This window comes from Xiphophorus couchianus, chromosome 6, assembly GCF_001444195.1.
Source record: "Xiphophorus couchianus chromosome 6, X_couchianus-1.0, whole genome shotgun sequence".
Classification (NCBI taxonomy): domain Eukaryota; kingdom Metazoa; phylum Chordata; class Actinopteri; order Cyprinodontiformes; family Poeciliidae; genus Xiphophorus; species Xiphophorus couchianus.
In genome coordinates, this window is record NC_040233.1 from 14,922,815 (window position 1) to 14,944,387 (window position 21,573).

Genomic DNA, 21,573 nt, shown 5'->3' on the forward strand with positions numbered 1-21,573 from the left:
CATGTTGTTTTTACTATTTGTACCTTTTAAAACATAAAAACAACATGCTTCATAGAACATGTTGATGACTTCATGGACAGAAAAAAGTGGGAGTTTTCAGTTTGTAAACATTTAATTAACATAAAAGTATTTACTATTCAACCTACTGATCACCTGTTGGAACCAATCAAGAAAAACAAAGCTTATTGATTTTTATTCCTGGCCAATGATGATCATTACCTGTACATTTTCTGCATATTATGCATTTGTAGGACTTTCTTATTATATTTTGGTTTTTATCTTGTGGCTTTTTAGTGCAAACATATTTTTTTTTGCATGCTATGAAGTAAAACGTAACCCTTTAAAGTGTTTTGATAAATTATTAGACTTTATTTGAATCCCCCTTTTGTTGCTTTTTGGAGTCATGAGCAGGAGTTGCTATAGTTTCTGTGCCGTCCAAAGCTTCTGTAAGTACTTGTTTAGAAAGGCATATTAGTCTTGCTTCTCATCGTTAGCTGCAGTTAAAGTCTATAGTTTTGCTGCACACTATTGTTTTGCCTTTTATGTTGTTTTTAGTGACAGACTACATGTTTAAGCTCACGGCAGGAGTTCTCTGAGAGAGACAAATCTGTTACATTGAAGCTTGCCTGCACCAGCTCAGCGGTATCGCTCACAACACACTCACCGATCCGATACACTCAGGGCCACCTGAAATTTCCCAGTTAGAGCTAACTCATTGACTCCCCCTCCTCTGTGACGTCTTGAGTTGGGAAAGAATGCCTTCAGCTGGTCGGTGGCTACATGTGATGCTCTGTGACTGCCGTGTTTGTCCCCGATGTGCCGTTGTTCCATCGATACATGGGCATGAGCTGCTTTTTGTGTCGTTCACTGCCGGGTTTTCACCTCCTCTCCTTCATCTCAGGCACCTTCTGCTGCTCTGTTCACTTTTTGCATTTAGTGCTGACTTCTTGATTCTATTCCTGTGTCATCTTCTTCAGTCAGAAATGTGTCATCTGCTTTCGTCCAGCTGCTCTCATTATATCCATCCTGTCTCTTTTAATCTCTGCTTCAAGTGTCTTGTTTTTGTCATTTAAAACTCCTTCGTTTACTGATGAGTATCTTGTTTTTGTGCAGACACGGCATGTCCTGACTCCAATAAATCCAAGGTAAAAAAACATTTTAATACCTCAACACCTTTAATTTAAAAAGTCAGACTTGTACATTTCAGGTTTTTCTTGTTGAGTAGTTTGAAAACTGGTTTCTCAGAAAAATAAAAAATGAAATTTGACCAGGAATCTTTTTTAAGCATAAATGTATATCTCATGTTTTGTACATCTGCTTGACCTAATAGTTGTCCACCTTTCACTGATGGAAAGGTTATCCACAACAGGTCATTGTTAGGCAACATAACTTTTCAGAGAGATGTATTTAAACGTATTAGCGGAAAATTGAGTGAAAGTAAAAACTGATTCCCTACGGAGAGATAACTGTGGCAAGGAGATTATTGGGAGACAAACCCCATTCAAGAGTTTGGGGTATATTCATCAAGCCCCAGAATGCAGATGAAGTCTTTACTCACGCCACCGTCTAACTGATTTTCACTGTTTCTCCCTTGTGTGTGAATTAATACGCCCTACGACAAGACTATAATAATGTTTTTGTTTTCCATCGCCAGGGCTTGTGGATTTCAGGGAATCAGTGTAGCAAAGAAATGCTGCGTTCCTCAATCTTTGCCAACCGGAAACGCAAAAAGAATAAAGAAAAATCTCAACTCAGCAGTTCAGACGATGACCTGGACTCTGGTTTCAACAAAAAGGAACTCCCAGAGGAGGGTCAGCGGCCTCTGTGGTCCCAGGTCAGCCAGGCGGAGGACAGCGGCCAGACGGACGAAGACGGCGAAAAAGACAAGCACAGGAGCAGCTCAGATGAAACCATCAGGAAAGAATCTGAGTCGGTTGCCTCCCTCCCTGGAGAGCACGTTCCCTCCGGCCATCAGATGCCTCCATTTGCCTCTCCTTCCAGTTCCCCAAACCTCAACTACCGCATGGCGGTAACTCATCAGTCGTCTCTGTCGGACCCACCCTCCAACTACGACGACACCGTGTCGGACCTCGGTACGATGAACAGCACCAGCTCTCAGGCCTCGGTGCCCAGAGTGAGGAGGAACAAAACCGCGGTCCTGGGTGCGGACATGTGCCCGGGCGGACTGGGAGCCGAGGTCTGCTCCATCACCTCGGATTACTCCACCACGTCCTCCATGACGTTCCTGACCGGAGCTGAGACTTGCACGCTCAGTCCCGAAGTGCAGTCTGTGTCCGAGAGCAGAGGGGGAGAAGACGCCGATGACGAGAGGAGCGAGCTCATCAGCGAGGGCCGGCCCGTGGAGACGGACAGTGAGAGCGACCTGTCTGTGTTCACCATTGGAAAAGCGGAGAAGAGCGAACTTCCGGAGTCCACCCGACCACTCCCGTCGCACAGGCTCATCGAGTGTGACACACTGTCCAGGAAGAAATCCAGCAAGCAGAAAACTGAAAGCGAGACCTCCCTGGACGACAAAGATCCCAACAGGTTGTCGCAGGCTGTAGGTTCGGCAAAAGGTCAATCCAGTGGGAGTCTTAGCTCGTCATCACGGAGCGAGCTGGATAAAATGGAGCCAGCATGGAAGTTGAAGATAACCGACCGACTGAAGGTCCGCCTGCGAATGTCCGTTGATGACATGTTCGGCGTGGGCAGCCAGAGGAGCCGATCTCCAGAGGGCCGCAGTAAGAAAAAGAACATCAGGCGTAGACACACGATGGGCGGGCAGAGAGACTTCGCAGAGCTGTCCACTCTGGGGGACTGGTCACAGCCGGTCAGCTCGCGCTCAGAGCTGTCAGCCGTAGATCGGCTTAAACCAAAGTGCAGCTCTCAGGACTTCTCCATCGGGGATTGGATCGCCCGCGAGCGCCACCGCACCAGCAACCCAGAAGTCAGCCTGGACCTCTCAGAACAGCTTGGGGCGCTGTGCGGCTCAAACTCCCAGAACTCGGGTGCCTCGTCCTCCTCTGAGCTGGCGCGCGGCCCCGCTGAGGCGTTAAACGGAGAAATCTCACAGAGCAAAAATCTGAGCCTGTCAGCCACTGCTCACCCACACAAACTCACCAGTTCCCAGGTGGTCCATTCACGTTTCTACCAGTACCTGTGACAGGTGTGTGTGTGTGTGTGTGTGTGTGAAACGTATTCCTGTCTCTATATTCTCTGTCACGTGACCAATGTTGTTGAATGAGCATGTTTACAAACATTGTCTGGAGTGTGTCTTTTACCAGGTGTGAGTGCGGTTATAAAAACAGATGAATCATTTATCTAACCTCTGAACAAGGCATGGAACAAATGTTTATATCTTTTTAATTTTCTCATTTTTTAATGACAAAATAAGTCAAAAAAAGGACCTGTTGCTAATGAAGCGATGAGCTAGTGAAGTACGTTGAAGGATGAGTGAACGCGGTAAGGTGTAGTTGAAATGCCATAAGGAGGATCCAACTTAGAATAATAGGAAGTAGTTTAAAAAAAAAGTACAGATTTTTAGTATCGCAGAGGAACTATTTTTGTGTAAAGAAAGTTACAATGTTTAAAGTCAGCGAGGCTGTCGGTAACCAAATGAAGAATGTACAGACATGCTTGCTGTAACACTGACTAAAAGCTTTACATGCTTGTTTTCATTCTAAAGTGTACATATTCTTATTTTTCTGTGTACTTGAAGTGTGTTTTTGGTACAGCCTGTGTGCAACTGACTGCCTACAAGCTCTCTGCTGTCAAAGGGGCCTTTCCAAGGGTATAAAGGTGACCAGAAGACACTGGACTTATGCAAATTGATACGGTTCATGTTCATTCCTGCTGTGTGGTTGAAAAAAGCCGTAAACATCCCTTCGATCCACGTGTTAAGATGTGCTTTTAGACATGGTGGATTTAATTTTTCACGCATCTCTCAATGAGCGGCAGTGGAATGAAATGAAAAGTTCTGAGGATCAATCAGGAAAAGAAATGTTTAATTACAAAAAGAAAGTGCCTCACATTGAAATGTTAAGGGTGCCATACTGTCTTTCTTGAAGATGTTGCTGTGAATGACGGTTTTTGTGTTTTTTTTGTTGTTTTTTTTTTTTTATCATCGACTCAGTCATTCTGCTGGTAACGAAAAAATGCCGAGCTTCCATTCTTTAGGCATTCCACTCTGGTCTTAAAGTTTTATACATCCTCTCGTTTTTCATCTCTTGGTTTTAACGGAACTTGAATTTTAAATGTTCATTGTGATAATTAAGAAGAGTAATTTAAATGTACAATAATGCCATGTTTTAGCTGCTTTACGTTGCATCTCCATCAGATCACAGGATTCGAGTACAGTATTGTAAAACGATGATGATGGTGGGTGTTGTTGGCAGTTTGGTACTTCTCTGTGGAGAGAGGTTCGCCATGGGAAGACAGAGGAGGGATATTTCATTGGGTTATTTGTATGGATATGATGTTCCTCAGATTGTGAAGAATGTGCACAGACTCCTGAAACACTGGAAATAAATTTTATGGTAGAAATTCAAGCGTGCAGTATTTTTTTTTTTTTTTTTTGTCCTTTCTTAGTATAAAAATCTACATGGAAACCTAATTAATGCTATATGAATATTTGATATAAAAATAATGACAGATGATTTGAGAACTTTCTTTAAAAACTTGGACCAGTACCAAGAAAATTAACCAATTTAAATCAACTTGAATTATAACATTGATACAACCCCAGTTTCAATGAAGTTGGGACATTGTGTAAAACAAAAACAGAATGTGATGATTTATAAAACCTTTTCAACCTATATTCAATTGTATAAAATTGAATACAGGCCTTAATCATGCAAGAATCTTGGACATAGGGCGTACTATTTATTTTCCAGGCACATAGTGTCATTTTATAGCATAATCAAGTAACTGTTACCTTTGGTTTGTATAAAAATTTGACTTTGCAATTTGATGCCTTAAAATTGCCGTTTCTTTACTTCCTGCTTTTTCTAAATATGTCAAATTAAAAAACAATCTGAATTCTGGGAAATCTCCAAAAATTAATCTTTTTCTTTTATTTAGGGTAGCTCACAGGGAAGAAAGTTGTAATCTTGCTCAAGAGACTTGATATATGAATATGTAATACGGTTACATGTAATCTAACGCCACAACAAGGATGAATGTGGAAAAGGTCCAGGGTGAAAGGGCCACAACAAACAACTTTGCTTTTACATGAAATTAACAAGCCCTTTTCATACTAGAAGTCTGTTTTTAATCATAAATGTAATAGAAATTAAGTTTTTATCTGTCAGGTAAGATGCAATATTTCTTGCTGTACGCATTAGTCTGTTGGTTTAGACTTAGGAAACAAATTTAAGACAAAATACATTTCAAAATGCTTTATATACAAGTTGAACATATAACATGGAGACTTTGTCAGTTTTATACACTTTATACAGCAGCTGACTGGAAACCACAGACAATACCAACAGAAATGAAGTAAGGAGGAAAGACTTGGCAGAACATACAGCAAAGAACTTTCTAAATGCTGAAAATTACGTTTAATGTTGGGAAACTGCAAACTAAGTAATGGTTACATATGTGGGACTGTAATATACCGTTGTCTGTTTATTTTATATGGCGCTCTTTCCAATGTATTGTGAGGTAACAAAAAAAAAAAACTGTTAAAATCCATAGACATCTCTTGCTCTGTTCGGACCATGTTTCCTCATTTCATAGGGTCGTGTGGGCTCCTAACATGAACATCTTCCCCACAGTAAGGCACAGTGACAAAAACAAGAGCTCTATAGAGAAATGTGGGCACAACGAAGGTATTAAAACTTCATTATTTATACAATCTTTGAGTGTAACAGCTTTAAACATTGTGCCTTCATCTTCTAAAGCCACTATGGACTGACACATTAAGACACTAAACAGAGAATCTGAAAAACAACTCTGAATAACCAGGAACACAATAATTTTAGTTAGTTGGCAAGATTATCACAAACTGGCAGCCATCAAAAAGTTACATCTTCTCATGGGAATAATCTGCAAAGCACTTGTTTTAGCCTGCCTGTATGGGTTGTCGATCCTCTGTTTGTCCACCAGAGGGAGTACTGGTCCAGCTTTCTGGAGAGAGATGACAGCTGTTCTGATCGGAGTTTTATTCAGCCTCTGCCTGACCGGTTTCTTCAACAGTAGCCAGCGTGAGTTGAGCACGGGGGGATTGGGGCCGACGCCCTGTTTGCACATGCAAGTGCTTCAAAATAGAGCTAAAATCAGATTGGACGGCAGGCGGCGTAGACTTTAGGTTAGAAAGATTTGTTGCATATTGTGCTGTGATAGAGGAGGTGGCCACGGCTGCCTGGCGGGCCGAGGTTTAACTATCTTCCTCGACCTCATCCTGGTCGTCACGCTTGGGCGTCTCTGGCTCCCGGAAACACTCCTCAAAGAAGTTGACAAGGGACTGACTCAGGTGCTGCTGTGTGCCTTCGCTGTGCAGGAAGTGCCCTTCGTCTGGGTAGATCTGTGAAACAGGAACGGAAAAAAAATATTTAAACTTAAGCAGTGATTCAGTCTACAGTAGAAAAACAAGGATTTATAATCTACACGGTAACAGAAGCTCACCTGTAGAGTGTAATTGGCCTTCTCGCTGATTAAATGGTTGATGAATTTTGCTGTGTGCTGGAAGTGAACCTTTTCTGTGTTGGTGGAGAGAACAAGAGCGAAGACACACATGAGACTGAGAAACACGGACTCTTATCACTTGTCATGTTGTAATGTTAAATCATAAACAAATAATTATGAATATGATACCATCAGCTGTCGGGTGAATTATTAAGAACTGTTTCTCCAGCAATCGACCCGCTCTGTGAGCCAAATTAGCCATCTGGAGGAGAGAAAAAGACAAATCTATCTGAAGTTCAATCAGTATTGACCATTAACTTGCATGTATAAGTGTGGTATAATTTGGGTAGTAAATATTAAAACATTTCACCGTATATACTCTGGAATCTGTCTTTGGGCCAAGGTATCGCTCTGAAAATGCAGATGCTGCAATGTTGTGGGAAAAAGTAATTAGATGAAAAACATTTATGCTTTAGAAAAATAATAAGAACGTTTTCACATTCTGATACTTTATCAGAAGCATATTTATTTATTTTATAGAGCATTTATTGGACTAACACAAAATAGGGCATAATTTTAACGTGCAAGAAGAAGAGTATAAATCTCTGATTTTTATTTTTTTTGACACTACGGTTTTACAGACCATGATGAATTTCAAAATTTCATACATTTCTAAACTCACAATTTTGGAGTTTTACTTTTGAGTACAAAATATTAACCCTTAAGTACCGTACTTGAGTGGAAATGAGGTCTTTTGTTCTCTAGATCACATAAGTCATGAGATGGAAGAATGCTGAAATTGACTTCTTATTTGTCAGAGAGTGACACCTTTTGTCAGACATTCTCTACAAAAAACCCTATGAATAAAAACTGTATTGAAACTGAATCTGAGGCCCGGTCAAAACTGAAGTTAGAGTTAGAACCTTTCCTTAATGACAATACATTCAGTCTGTAAATCAAAAGCCAAAATACTAAAATACACCACAGCCATAAAATCAACCTCTCATGGTTCTAATTGGAAATAAAGCACATTATTTAAATCTCATTAAATCCATAAAGACCACAAAACATTTTATGTATCATTAGAGCTTGTCCTTGAGAATTTTTTCAGGTAAATCAAATGCTTTTTTCACATTAAATTAATTTAATTTAATTAAATTTAACTAATTTCTTTCCCCATATTTATAGAGCCTTGCAGAATGGTAAAATCAAATTTCATACACCGTCCTCTACTACTCTGCTGCTTGTTGGACTATCAAGTACAGATACAATGCAGACAGGATGTGAAATTGTTCAAGAAGCATCAAAGCTCTTGCGAGGTTATGTCAACTCTGCTCTTAAAAAACCCTGGAAAATTATACCATAAAGCTCAAAATCTGTGATAGGTGAGACGGCCGCGCCACACTTCAGCTGAGTAAACTCTTCAGAGCTCAGAAGCATTGTGGCTAAGTATCCGCCGTAGGCCTGAAAAGAAAAGGACAAACAGAAACACGGATCCACTGAGCAAGCTTTTAGTTCAATGAATGCGGAGTGAAGATCCCATTTAACATGAATGCCATTCCTCTTTTACCTTTCCATAAACTCCCATTCGATTCTTATCAATGTAAGGTTCTTTGGATATGAACCTGAAATGAATAAAAGAAAAAGGAAGATAATGAAGAGAGCTTGAAAATAGCCAGGCCCTTGAGTTATAGCCACTCACACTTGTAGTAAAGGTTTCACCTGAGTGCCTCCAGCTGGTCCCTCTCCTCCAGCTTGCCCAGCCTCCTGCGGACCTTGTGGAGCAGGTTGGTACCCTGGAAACCGCTGCCATGGCCGTCAAAGCGGATAACGATGGTGCTGAAGCTGCTGACGAGAACCGTGGCAAAGTCCACCCGGAACTGCTCCGTCACCATCTGCCCACCAGGTGTGCCATCACTGTGAGGGAAGACATTTATTTTACTGGAGGATTGCGCAAGTTGCAATATCCATCCATGTGTTTTTAAAAATATATATTTTTCTAGGTTTAAATTATTACATTATTTGACTACAGTAAGTAGTCAAATAAATATTAGCCCAATTAACCAGACCACTAGGTCATGCAATGTGGAAATCTCTTAGTGCAGACAGCAAAGTGTAGGGTGAGATCAAGTAATTATTGATAAGATTTTTCAGTTGCAGTGGCACATCAGACTGTTAATCTGAGGATTACATTGTGTATTCTACAGTGTCAGATGTGAAGGATGCCGATGCCAGAGGATTATTTTCCGTTCATATTGTGTCTTTCTGTGTCCTTGAAATGAAGGAGGCTGGAGACTGCAGCTCCAAGAAGGAGCTTTGGGTAAATAGGAACATTACATGGGAGAATCAAAGCAACTCCAGGTATGTTTTTGATGATAACATGATATGAAGCTCAAGAAAGTCAATTTTGCATAAGAATTTTGCCATGAGGTTTTTGAGATTGGAGTTATTTTAGGACACTAGAAGCCTGTTCTGAACTTTGTCTCTCTTTATCTCATTATCTCATTATCTCTTCTTCATATTTTCTTTTTTAAGCATCGTGGTTTGCCTTGTGCTGCAGAAATTTCGTAACATCTATCTTAAACTGTATCTAAGATTGTTTATTATAGCTCTCATCTCTGTAAAGCCCTTAAGCTTTTAAAAATAATTTTCTCTGAGTGACAACTTGAACTTCAGCGAAATTTGAGTCAGTTCTCATACTTTATTTGCGATGTGCCAATTAATCTGGCACATTTCTATGTATCCACTTTCAAGAGAGACTTTTTTTCATTAAGAGACTTTTTTTCATTACACAGACTAGATTTTTTGCCTTTTCCAAAGGCAAAAGGCTCTCGTTGGTGTAGGCACTGTAACACTTTTTACATGAATTGTTGGAACAGGAAAAATGTACAAAGCAGACCCTTTTAGAACTCAGGTATGTCACAAACTATCAGAAGCATGAAAAGTGCATTTACAACACAGATCTGTTCTAGCAATAAAATAAAGGACTGTTATGTCAAATGTGTTCTCTAAATTTAGTTTAGACGAATTTAATCCTTCAGTAATGGTCCCAAGAATTGCCAACATTAGTTAAGTTAATGTGTAATTTCAAGTTAGTGCTTAGGGGTTCAATCCTTAAGAAACAAACCGATGAAGTCACACTCACACTATCAGCAGTAGAGGGTAGTGGGCCGTGCTTGTAAAACCTGCTGGCTTTAGAATCTGCATCGTCAGAGCTACAAAAGAAAGGACACAGTCAGTGGGCGTCCCATGAAGTGACCACACACACATCTGGTGTACAGGGTCACATACTGTAATCATCGATGGTAATGGTCTTATTCTCCACTTTAGGCATCTGCATGTTGTTGTACGTGTCGTTTACTCTCTTGTTTGTCTCCACTTCAAACACCTCTGCAGATCAAGACAACAATCAGTTAGACGCTGTCGTTAAGTGTAACCCAGCCAGTATGGAGCTCATGTGGATCCTGCATGTTCTGCTGAAGCAGGATGACTGCTCAATGAATGGTCCTTTACCCAAATGGTCCTTTATCGGATCAGCCTAAAGAAACCATGAGGCTGGGCATCCTGCAGTACCTTGTGACTTACAGCCCTTACATTCTTCCTATTCTGTAACATTAAAGCACCAAAATTCAACACAAACTAGTGCATAATTGTAAAGAGGAAGGAAAACGACGTAAGAGTTAATTTTTTTAACAAATAAGAACTGAAAACATATATATATATATATATATATATATAGCCACTTTCGTCCCCTGCGACAGACTGGTGACCTGTCCAGGGTGTACCCCGCCTCTCGCCCGGAACGTAGCTGGAGATAGGCACCAGCAACCCTCCCGACCCCATTAGGGACAAGGGTGAACGGAAAATGGATGGATGGATGGATGGATGGATAGCCACTTTCACTCTGATATCTAGACCAGTCAATTGCCTTCTGAAGTCACATATTTAGTTAAACAATCTGTCTTTTATTTAATAACATAAATTCAATTGTTCAGAGATGGCATTCTGAGTTTTGCTGGAGACCATGCGTAAACAAACAAAATCGTGAAGAACACAATGTTTAATCTTATTCAGTCTGAGTGGCACAACTAACTGACAGGCCAAGCAAGGAGAGCATTACTCAGAGAGGCAGCCAAGAGGTCTGTGGTCATTCTGGAGGAGCTGCAAAAATCCAGAGCTCAGGTGTGAAAATCTTTCAAAATGGCATCTATGACTGGTGCACTTTGCAAATATGACCTCTTTGGAGGATTGGCAGGATTATTGAAATGTTGCAGTGATAAATCTAAGTGAGAATCTGTGGCAACACTTGAAAACTCCTGCTTGTTGATATTTTCCATCTACTATGTTTGAACTAGTGGATTTTATCTTGCTATTTTTTGTAAGGTGATAAGGACACAAATTTCACTCTCTAGTTTTATAAAGCTTGTAGAGACATCCTCACAAAGAATTCAACAATTATGCACTACTTTGTGTATTTCATTCACATAAAGTTCTAATAAAATCTATTGAGATTTGTGGCTGTAATGTCACTAAGTGCAAAAGACTTCAAGTGCTATGAATATTTTAGCAAGGTACTGTTTGTGGGTGTTGACTGGATCTTAAATGGGTAATTACTGAATCAGTTCAAAATGGGCAACAAATCTAGGATCCATTTTTACACAGAGCTGCCATCAGCCCTTAAGAGGTAATTAGCTATTAATTATTATGCAAACTGTGAAAATTTTCATCTGGAGTCACCTTTTCAGCTGATTTCCTACAAACAGGAGCCCTAATATGTAAATGTTGGGTGGGAACTAAAATCAGTTGAGCTATTGTCTCTGAAAATCAAAAACTTACTCTCTTTGTCCCTTGTTCTGTAAACAGACACACTTGGTATATCTGGACCTGAATAATAAGTGAGACAATTGGTTAACAAAGTATATAAATTAATTTATTATAAAAAGCAACATACTTTGACACGTATCGTCTTGTCTATTAAGAAACACCCACATAGTAAATGTCATCAGCTACGCTAATGTAAGAGTTGTCACAGAATTAGATAATTCACTCTTTTCAGTCAGTAAGAAGCTGGCTTAACGTTATATTTTTCCAACCAGTTAGATTTTAACTGTCAGTCTGACACTAATAAAAATAAAATCTATTGAGCTTTCCACTGAATACAGATTTAATCCTGTGAATTTTCTCTACCAGAAATACTGTAGGGTGAAGGTCGAATGTAGATGTCTCCCACCTTTGCAGCTGAGCAAGAAGTACTCCATGTTATGGCTGAATGAAACGTCCACATAACCACACTTGAATTCGCAGGACAGGCAGCAGCGGTTGAAAGGAGCAATCGTGTCAGAGCTGTGGGATAACACGGTGTTAATACGGTCCTCCAGAGCTCTCCAGAAACTCCAAAAAGCAGCCAGACGACTTTTATGAGAATACTACCTGTACAAGTGCCGTCGCTTTGGGTCGTCTTCTGTGCTCAGAAAATATCTGAAAATCATCAAGATGTCAAGTAACTGTGAGTTTGAAGACGGAGCATACTTACATGTGGAGAGGTATTACTTACATGAGGTTCTTTTCATGACTGTAGGCCAAGATGCTTGTGACGTCCCAATTTCCAGATGTTAGAGAATGAAGGATGTCTGTGCTGCTGTTAGGCTAAAAGATAACACACTGAAAATGTTTTTCTTGAACCTCACGTATTTCAATAAATGAGAGTCATGCCTGCACTTTTACCAAAGAGGTGGACACAGAGATGTGGAAGAATTTCCCTCTCCCTCCCTGAGGGATTGCCCTGGTGAAGAAGAACTTGTGTCCATCTTTAGAAAACAGTGGAGGTTCATTCTGCGTAGATGAGAGAAGTAATTTGAGAAAAACATTTGCTCTGAATTTAATATCAATGTAGTTTTTCAGATAAACAGAGGGAACATTTTCTAACCAACTACTTTGGCACAAAGCAGGAGGGGGTTTTGTCTTTCACATACCTGTCGATGCAGCCAGCTGTTACTCTCATCTTCATGTTTCTGGAAAGAATAACAATGACAGAACATAAAACTACACCACAAAAACCCATCCAACCCTGCTTGGAAAAACTAAGAGTGAAAATAAAAATGTTAGTCATTCACCTCTTTACAAAGAGCCATATGGAGTGATTATTCATAAGGGCAATTAATGCCCTCAAGCAAAATAAAACTAGTAAAATCACAAATGCAACATAAATGCTGAAAAAGAAAAAACTAATCGAAAAGACAACTTATAATTTTTGATAAATATCTGCTAGGATATTATTCTCATCTTTAAAGAACTTCCAATTGACTTGTATTTCTGGGTTTTAAAATAAAAGAAAAACATTTTTCTGTGGGATGTTGATATTACTGAAAAAAAAAACAGTATCCAACTTAATAATAAGAAAAATAAGTGTATATTAATATTACATCTGTTACCGTCACTCTGTTGTGAAAAATAGTCTATAAACAGGATATTTATAGCAATTGCTAAATGTGTCAAAAACATATATATTGAAGGAAATATTTCAAAATTTGAACATTTGATGTTAAAAGATGTGTAATCTTTACATTATTTGCAGTAAGGATTTGATGTTTAGGTTTCCACGACATTGTCTTGTCTGTTAAACATTTCAAACATTTTCACACTTTACTTTTAATTTTGTGTCAGGGTGTAAGAAAAGGATACATTTTTGCCAAATTACTGAATAAAAAAACTCAAGTGAATGACTGTTTCTAAACAGAATACTGTGTGAAGTTTTTATTTAAAATAAACTACAGCACCAAAAGAGAAGAAGACATGGAGAAGAAATAAATTGCCAGTACAAGCAGCGAAATATAACGGAACATAAGTGGCAGCAGAAATGTGTCGCAGTTTGTGTCACCTTTATGCAGACTCCAGTGGTGGTCTCACACAACGTGAGGATGGAGTTGTTCTGGGCTCGGTTTAACCAGTTAACAGCCAACTTGGTGTTGGTGGCCCACTTCACCATGGTGATATAATATTCCCTCCTGGAAAAGAATATATCATACCTTTGACAGCCTCCGTCCCTTCTAACAAACTACTTCGATGATAGTCACTTGTTGTGTCACAAACACAGAGGTGTTACCCTATCCGAGGGTCGTTGGGTTTCTTCATCACCACTGTGTGCAGAGGACCATGGAGGCTCACCACAGACAGGTGCACTACAGGATTCTCTTCTCCAGCCTGAGAAGAAAACCAGATTCTGAAGGTTAGCCTTAGTTTGTAATCTGAGACTGATGTGTTTAAACGTCATAATGGTGTTCTGTTTTAAGTAATATATTTATGTTTTAATATTATGGACAGACTGATGAGAGAAACAGTCAAATTAAGGAGAGAAAATGGCCGGAGTAATGAGGAAAATGTGTAAAAGTTTATAAACAATGAGGTGAAAGTGACACTCGTGGAAAGAGCTGCGACAGACATTTCTCACGTTAGTATAAAGTTTCAAGCTCACATGACCTTGAAACTTCGTACTATAAGATTTAACAACAGAGAAATTCCATCTCTTTTAGCAACAACAAAAAAAATACTTCTTCAACATATGATTTTCGTTTTGTTCTTAATGTTTTTTATTTTAAATCACAAAAACTGATTTTTTTTCCCTCCAGCTGATCCCAATTTTCCCTTCAACCTGAGTATTCAACAGAGAGAGTTTCATGAGGTGTCAGACATCAAACATTTTTCTAAAAAATAAAAAGGTAGGACTTCCACTTCCTGAACCACAGGGAATCAAAATAACACCTTTTATCACATATCACACTGTGAAAGCCCCTTTCACCTTTCACTTGCATCAGTCTCTAGTCTGAGACAGCATGTTTGTTTGTTATTTGTGAAAGTCATGCTGCAGGTTTACATCTCTGGAGGATCCTCACTACAGCTATAAGTTGCCCTCTTTGACTTCCCTTTCATCTCATGCATTTATTCAAAGCAAATCAATTAAATCCACCCTGAGTTTGCTGAACTGTATAACAGTCGTGATGGTTTGAGCTCCAGTCTGACCTTTGGGTAATGATAGTCCTGGCTGCCAGGATACGGCGTGCCAGTGAAATATGGAACTTCCATTTTTGGCACCAGGGTATCATTGATGGTCAGATAGGCCAAACGGAGTCCGTCTGGAGACCACCAGTGGGCAATGTGAGTCTGCAGGATCTCCTCTGTTAAAACAAGAATAGAGAGTGTCAAGAAATATACAAGTTTTTTGTTTTTTTTCTGGGATACGGCAAAAGTTTGGAAGAGTTGAGAAAAGGCAAACATCTACAAGTGACACTCTTACTTAGGAAAAATGTATTTATCAAAAGTGACATCCTTATCTAAAACAAAACAAATTGGAGAATTATTAAGTTCTGATGAAGTGACATAGCTTTATACATAGATTTTAAAGCATGTTTCTTAAATTTAGACATCAGGAGATGTAACCATCTCATAAGAATAAATGCTGAAACAAGCAAGAACTACACAAAACTTGGTGATATTAATTGCATTGATATTGAAGCCCAGCAGTTGAAAAAGGCATTTACACCATGTGAGAAAGTCCTTTTAAAAAACATTTAAATTAAACCAATAATTGGTTTAATTTAAATGCCAGTGGAAACAGTACCTACATTGTTTTGAAAAATATACATGGTACTAGAAATTCTGTATGATAAACCTAATTTTCAACCATTCTTTAAATTACGAATAAACTTTCAACAAAAATGCTACAGAAACAAAACTTTTTTTCTCTATAAAGCCAGTTCCAATACGCAAATTATAGTTTTAAAATGTTTTGCTATTTTATGATTATTGGATCAGTTTTCAGATAAAGCATAAATAATATTAAATTAACTAAATCCCTTTACAAAATACTATATTATTCCCCGATGTGCAGCAGCTCGTCCAGCAGGGGGCAGAAGAACTCTTTTAAAAGTACTTTGACTGCAGAACAGACTACTGCACTTACATGTGGTGCTCCAACCAACAACCTTCTCTCAGTAAAAATGATTGGATCAGCCTTGGTGAGCAGTGTGGTCATGTTTGTCATCAGTCTATAATTATTTCTGACACTGCTCCAAATGTGAGGTCAGAGTGGACTGAGGAAAACATTGAACACCGAGTACGTTTAATAGATTTCTAACTCTAAGGTTGAGTGGAGAATGTTGGAGTGCAGAAGGAATTTCAAGGTTAGTGGCCGAAATAAGCTCTTTCTACACCATCTGAGCACAAAACAGTGCATGAATAATGTGATTAATGTTAGTCATTATTCTTTGGCGGTCGTTGAATAAAACTGTATGTTTTGAGCCCTAACACACCCTGTAATATGCTCACCGTTTGTTTCCTCCTTTACATGACAGCCTCAGACAGCAGAGAAGAAAACAGCTTTTCAAACTTCTTTTTTTTTTAATTAGCAGCTGCAGTATTCAGATTTTTAAAGGATATGAGTGGATATGCAGACACACCACATCCTAATAACACAACCTTCTCTTCAATCTCAGAGGCATCACAAACGCCTTTTCAGTTTCCATTCTCTGAATTTAGTTGTCTTCATCTGTCAGTCATGAGTGTAAGTCATGTTTAGTTTATATAATTTCTGTTTTGACAACTGAGGACTAATTACTAACACTAATAACATCAAAGGTTTACAGATTATAGTTGGCTGAGCACTGTTCCCAAGAGATCACATGTAAATTCTTTGCTTGAAGGCAGGTGTTTAAACAGAAAAATGTAGTCGACACGACACATCAAAGAGCAATTCCAAGCATGTAAATTGCATTTTCTCTTTAAATATCAGCATGATATTCTGTAGCTTCAAAACTGCTTTTCACCTTTTTTGGCTGTTCCCAGTACATAGAAAAATGCCTTTGGGAGAATGGATTAGGAGGAGGGATGTGCAAAGCAAAGCTTTTAAAAATGATCCATATCAGAGTCCCAGCTTAAACTCAACACTGGATATAAGTTAATGAAGACTGATAGGGATTGCATGTCAACCTCATTTATAGTGGGGCTTTTTGTACATTTGTGAGCGTGATTGGTCATAGCAAAGCATTTTCCCATGTGGGTTTCCTCAAACAAAGTGTGTTTACACTTAGCTCTGATGTTTACAATGAAAGAGAGAATATATTGGCTGCTGCAGATCTCTGCCTGTTTTTATGATGTGAGTGGCTCTGTTCTATGGGCTTAGATATTTTCTGCCAGCTATTTCTGCAGGGGAGAGCTGCACAAAGAATAGCTGAAACACTAGTTATTATGTTTTATGATGTTCAAAGTTTGTGAAGCAGAAGAACATTTTTTGTGTTTTGCTCTCAAACAATAACCTGGAATTCAACTGAAACAAACAACAAGACAAGTCATTGTGAGAACATTAAAAGTACCATTTCCAACTTAGGCAATGCTGTGTTGGGAAAGCTGAAACTCTGGTATAAAATCGCAGTAACTTAAAATAAATGGAAAGTGAACGCTGCATTTAGAGGGTGAAATAGGTGGCATATATTGTGTTTTTAAGGTGTCAAACATTACACTGAACTGCACTTGGTACTGAGAAAATACCCAATCTCAGGTGACTCAAATTATTATCCGGGACAAAGGAATTGATAGGGACATCCATAATAATACAAAGTTTTTTTAACCAGTATTTTTATCAAAAGAGAAGTAATGAAACTGTAACCGAGTTTATGTACTTACTGATTATTAAGTACATAATCAGTACTTACTACTAATTATGTAGTAAGTAATAAAAGCATGTATTTTGGGCATATATGTTTGAAGATTATCTCCCAGTTTAGTATTTTTTTCGGCTATTGTTAGCCGCTGGCAATTTCTTTTACAGTTTTTTTGTAATTTTTTGGCCATTTTTATGTTTCTTCATTAGCCACTGTTGTAAATTTGTGTCATATTCTATGTTTTTATAAGTGCCGTGAGATTGTTTTATGTCTCTTCATTATGACTGTAATATTTCGTATATTTGTTACATTCTATGTTATGGCATTTATTAAGATGCCATAACATTTTAATAAATACTTGGTTGTCAATAAGCCTTGCATGTCTGTATTCAAGGTAGGTTCATCCTGTAAGAGCTTTTTCCAAGTATTGACTGACCTAAGTAAAGGTATACAGAAAAAAAATAAAAGTGTAAAAATAAAAGTAAATTAACTGTTTTCCAGTTAAAATCCTTGTGATAAAAAGTAGCAGGAAAATGCAAGAAGCCAAATCTTTCCCTAGTTCAGAATATAGATTACATCTGTCATGTTGTGTTGTCTGAAACAGACATAATTTAATGAAAGAAATGAAAGACTCCCTTGTTCTGCTGGGGGACTTCAACGCTCACGTGGGCAACGACAGTGAGACCTGGAGAGGCGTGGTTGGGAGGAACGGCCCACCCGACCTGAACTCGAGCAGTGTTCTGTTGCTGGACTTCTGTGCTCGCCATGGATTGTCCATAACGAACACCATGTTCAAGCATAAGGGTGTCCATATGTGCACTTGGCACCAGGACACCCTAGGCCGCAGTTCGATGATCGACTTTGTCATCGTTTCATCGGATCTGCGGCCGTATGTCTTGGACACTCGGGTGAAGAGAGGTGCGGAGCTGTCCACTGACCACTACCTGGTGAGTTGGCTCCGGTGGTGGGGGTGAAAGCCGGTCAGACCTGGCAGGCCCAAACGTGTTGTGAGGGTCTGCTGGGAACGTCTGGCGGAATCCCCTGTGAGACGGAGCTTTAACTCCCATCTCCGGCAAAGCTTCGAACACGTCCCGGGGGAGGTGGGGGACATGGAGTCTGAGTGGACCGTGTTCCGTGCCTCCATTGTCGAGGCGGCCGGTCGGAGCTGTGGCCGCAAGGTTGTCGGTGCCTGTCGCGGCGGCAACCCTCGAACCCGTTGGTGGACACCTTCGGTGAGGGATGCCGTCAGGCTGAAGAAGGAGTCCTATCGGGCCTTTTTGGCCTGTGGGACTCCGGAAGCAGCTGATGGGTACCGGCGGGCGAAGCGGCATGCGGCTCGGGCGGTTGCTGAGGCAAAAACTCGGGCGTGGGAGGAGTTTGGAGAGGCCATGGAGAAAGACTTCCGCACGGCTTCGAGGCGATTCTGGTCCACCATCCGGCGTCTCAGGGGGGGGAAGCGGTGCAGCACCAACACTGTTTATAGTGGGGATGGTGTGCTGCTGACCTCTACTCGGGACGTTGTGGGCCGGTGGGCAGAGTACTTCGAAGACCTCCTCAATCCCACCAACATGCCTTCCACTGAGGAAGCGGAGCCTGGGGACTCTGGGTTGGGCTCTCCAATCTCTGGGGGCGAGGTCGCCGAGGTGGTTAAAAAGCTCCTCGGTGGAAAGGCCCCGGGGGTGGATGAGATCCGCCCGGAGTTCCTTAAGGCTCTGGATGTTGCAGGGTTGTGTTGGTTGACGCGACTCTGCAATATCGCATGGACATCGGGGGCAGTTCCCCTGGATTGGCAGACTGGGGTGGTGGTCCCCCTGTTCAAAAAGGGGGACCGGAGGGTGTGCTCCAATTATAGAGGGGTCACACTCTTAAGCCTCCCTGGCAAGGTCTATTCAGGGGTCCTTGAGAGGAGGGTCCGTCGGATAGTCGAACCTCGGATTCAGGAAGAGCAGTGTGGTTTTCGTCCTGGTCGTGGAACACTGGACCAGCTCTACACCCTCAGCAGGGTCCTGGAGGGTGCATGGGAGTTCGCCCAACCAGTCTACATGTGTTTTGTGGACTTGGAGAAGGCGTTCGACCGTGTCCCTCGGGGAGCCCTGTGGGGGGTTCTCCGGGAGTATGGGGTACCGGGCCCTTTGATACGGGCTGTCAGGTCCCTGTATGACCGGTGTCAGAGTCTGGTCCGCATTGCCGGCAGTAAGTCGGGCTCGTTTCCGGTGAGAGTTGGACTCCGCCAGGGCTGCCCTTTGTCACCGATTCTGTTCATCACTTTCATGGACAGAATTTCTAGGCGCAGCCAAGGTGTTGAGGGGATCCGATTTGGTGGCCTTGGGATCTCATCTCTGCTTTTCGCAGACGATGTGGTCCTTTTGGCTTCATCAGATCGTGATCTGCAGCTCTCGCTGGATCGGTTCGCAGCCGAGTGTGAAGCGGCCGGGATGGGGATCAGTGCCTCCAAATCCGAGGCCATGGTCTTGAGCCGGAAAAGGGTAGAGTGCCTTCTCCGGGTCAGGGGGGGTGTCCTGCCCCAAGTGGAGGAGTTTAAGTATCTCGGGATCTTGTTCACGAATGGGGGAAGAAGGGAGCGGGAGATCGACAGGCGGATTGGCGCAGCGTCTGCTGTCAAGCGGGCGCTGTACCGGTCCGTCGTGGTGAAGAGAGAGCTGAGCCAAAAAGCGAAGCTCTCGATTTACCGGTCGATCGACGTTCCCACCCTCATCTATGGTCATGAGCTTTGGGTCATGACCGAAAGAACGAGATCGCGGATACAAGCGGCCGAAATGGGTTTTCTCCGTAGGGTGGCTGGGCTCTCCCTTAGAGATAGGGTGAGAAGCTCAGTCATCCGGGAGGGACTCAGAGTAGAGCCGCTGCTCCTTCACATCGAGAGGAGCCAGTTGAGGTGGCTTGGGCATCTGGTCAGGATGCCTCCTGGACGCCTCCCTGGTGAGGTGTTCCGGGCACGTCCCACCGGGAGGAGGCCCTGGGGAAGACCCAGGACACGCTGGAGGGACTATGTCTCTCGGCTGGCCTGGGAACGCCTCGGGATTCCCCCGGAGGAGCTAGAAGAAGTGGCTGGGGAGAGGGAAGTCTGGGCCTCCCTTCTGAAGCTGCTACCCCCGCGACCCGACCTCGGATAAGCGGAAGAAGATGGATGGATGGAAAATCAAATCTAGTCTTCCCCCAAGTTCATGCACTGTAAAAAAGTTTTCTTAAAAATGACTGCAATTTACAATCACATTATCATTACAGTCATCATCCCAAATTGCTTCGAAATCAACTACAAGTTAATAATTCTGGATTGAGAACTCGGAACAAAAGGCGCATGAACTTTATTAGAAATGAATTAAATGGAATTACTATTCTCAGTGCATTTGTAAAGAAAGTGCCATCAAAAGGGTTTGTAATTAGAACGTCTGTCCCACATATGCTGTAATCAGAAAATGTCTCACATTAAATTACAAGTTTGCTGGCTTTTTAACATCTGTTGGATGAGATTGCAGCACTGTGCACATGAATTAATTAAAAGTGCTTCAACACAAAGACAAGTGATGGGAGGTAAAGGGAAGGAGGCGCACTGAAATGTAGCCAGCTGTGCAGCTTCAGATCAAACCATGCACACATAACACACCGTTCACCTCAGGGAGAGGCTGCTGCTGTGGGTAGAGGCACGAATCCAAAGACTCAATTAAAAATTTGTTTCAAATGTTGTTGGGTAAATACAACACATGTCAACAAGGATACAGATTATGGACAAACAGGTTTCTGTTTCCACTGGAAGAGCCCCAGATCATAATCATTCAGCACTCAAGGCAGATGAAGAAAGAGGTGGTTGCTGAGTGTAAAAAATGCAGAGAGTAGGATTTATATGGAAGCAGCTCCAAATTCTACATTTTTCAATCTTCTCATAGTTTGCCCACTTTGTTGAGCTGAAATGGATGGAAATATTTTGACAGCAAACTGGCTCACATATAAATTATGGAACAGGAACAAGAGCAAAGATTTCACAAATACTCTGGAAGGAATTTTAAAAAACTCAATAAGCTGAATAAACTTGTTACACGACTTGGGGTGTTTCTATACAAAGTTAAATTAATACTCGAATGAATGAACACATAGGTAATTCTGCTACTGCTCTTCTAAAAGTACTGAGTGCTATTTAGGGGTATGTGTGACAGGAGCACTTTAAAAAAATTGCAAAACACAGATTCTTATTATGTGTAAAACATAATAAGAAGTGATTACTTTCTTTTTACTTCACGTTAAAGTATAAGCTTTTGGTGTTTATTCAAAATATATATGT

The 21,573-nt window shown here is 41.0% G+C and overlaps 2 protein-coding genes across 8 annotated transcripts in view; one reads left to right on the top strand and one right to left on the bottom strand.

Annotated features, from left to right (window-relative positions):
- Positions 1–4,547, top strand: part of arhgap21b (Rho GTPase activating protein 21b) — a 38,429-nt gene extending 33,882 nt beyond the window's left edge. For all 4 annotated transcript variants that reach the window (XM_028021001.1, XM_028021002.1, XM_028021004.1 and 1 more), the window contains 2 exons: positions 1,114–1,145; positions 1,655–4,547. In XM_028021001.1, coding sequence (XP_027876802.1) covers positions 1,114–1,145; positions 1,655–3,163 — 1,541 coding nt within the window. In that variant the 3' untranslated portion in view covers positions 3,164–4,547. The remainder of the gene's footprint in view (positions 1–1,113; positions 1,146–1,654) is intronic.
- An 834-nt stretch (positions 4,548–5,381) lies between these two features.
- LOC114146711 (dipeptidyl aminopeptidase-like protein 6) overlaps positions 5,382–21,573 on the bottom strand; it is a 100,184-nt gene continuing 83,992 nt past the window's right edge. For all 4 annotated transcript variants that reach the window (XM_028021007.1, XM_028021008.1, XM_028021005.1 and 1 more), the window contains 18 exons: positions 14,641–14,795; positions 13,727–13,824; positions 13,502–13,628; positions 12,597–12,635; positions 12,349–12,456; positions 12,179–12,270; positions 12,055–12,102; positions 11,855–11,967; positions 11,461–11,508; positions 9,916–10,014; positions 9,770–9,839; positions 8,347–8,541; positions 8,195–8,249; positions 7,986–8,088; positions 6,995–7,050; positions 6,814–6,886; positions 6,625–6,698; positions 5,382–6,523 (listed from right to left, as the gene is read on the bottom strand). In XM_028021007.1, coding sequence (XP_027876808.1) covers positions 6,377–6,523; positions 6,625–6,698; positions 6,814–6,886; positions 6,995–7,050; positions 7,986–8,088; positions 8,195–8,249; positions 8,347–8,541; positions 9,770–9,839; positions 9,916–10,014; positions 11,461–11,508; positions 11,855–11,967; positions 12,055–12,102; positions 12,179–12,270; positions 12,349–12,456; positions 12,597–12,635; positions 13,502–13,628; positions 13,727–13,824; positions 14,641–14,795 — 1,700 coding nt within the window. In that variant the 3' untranslated portion in view covers positions 5,382–6,376. The remainder of the gene's footprint in view (positions 6,524–6,624; positions 6,699–6,813; positions 6,887–6,994; positions 7,051–7,985; positions 8,089–8,194; positions 8,250–8,346; positions 8,542–9,769; positions 9,840–9,915; positions 10,015–11,460; positions 11,509–11,854; positions 11,968–12,054; positions 12,103–12,178; positions 12,271–12,348; positions 12,457–12,596; positions 12,636–13,501; positions 13,629–13,726; positions 13,825–14,640; positions 14,796–21,573) is intronic.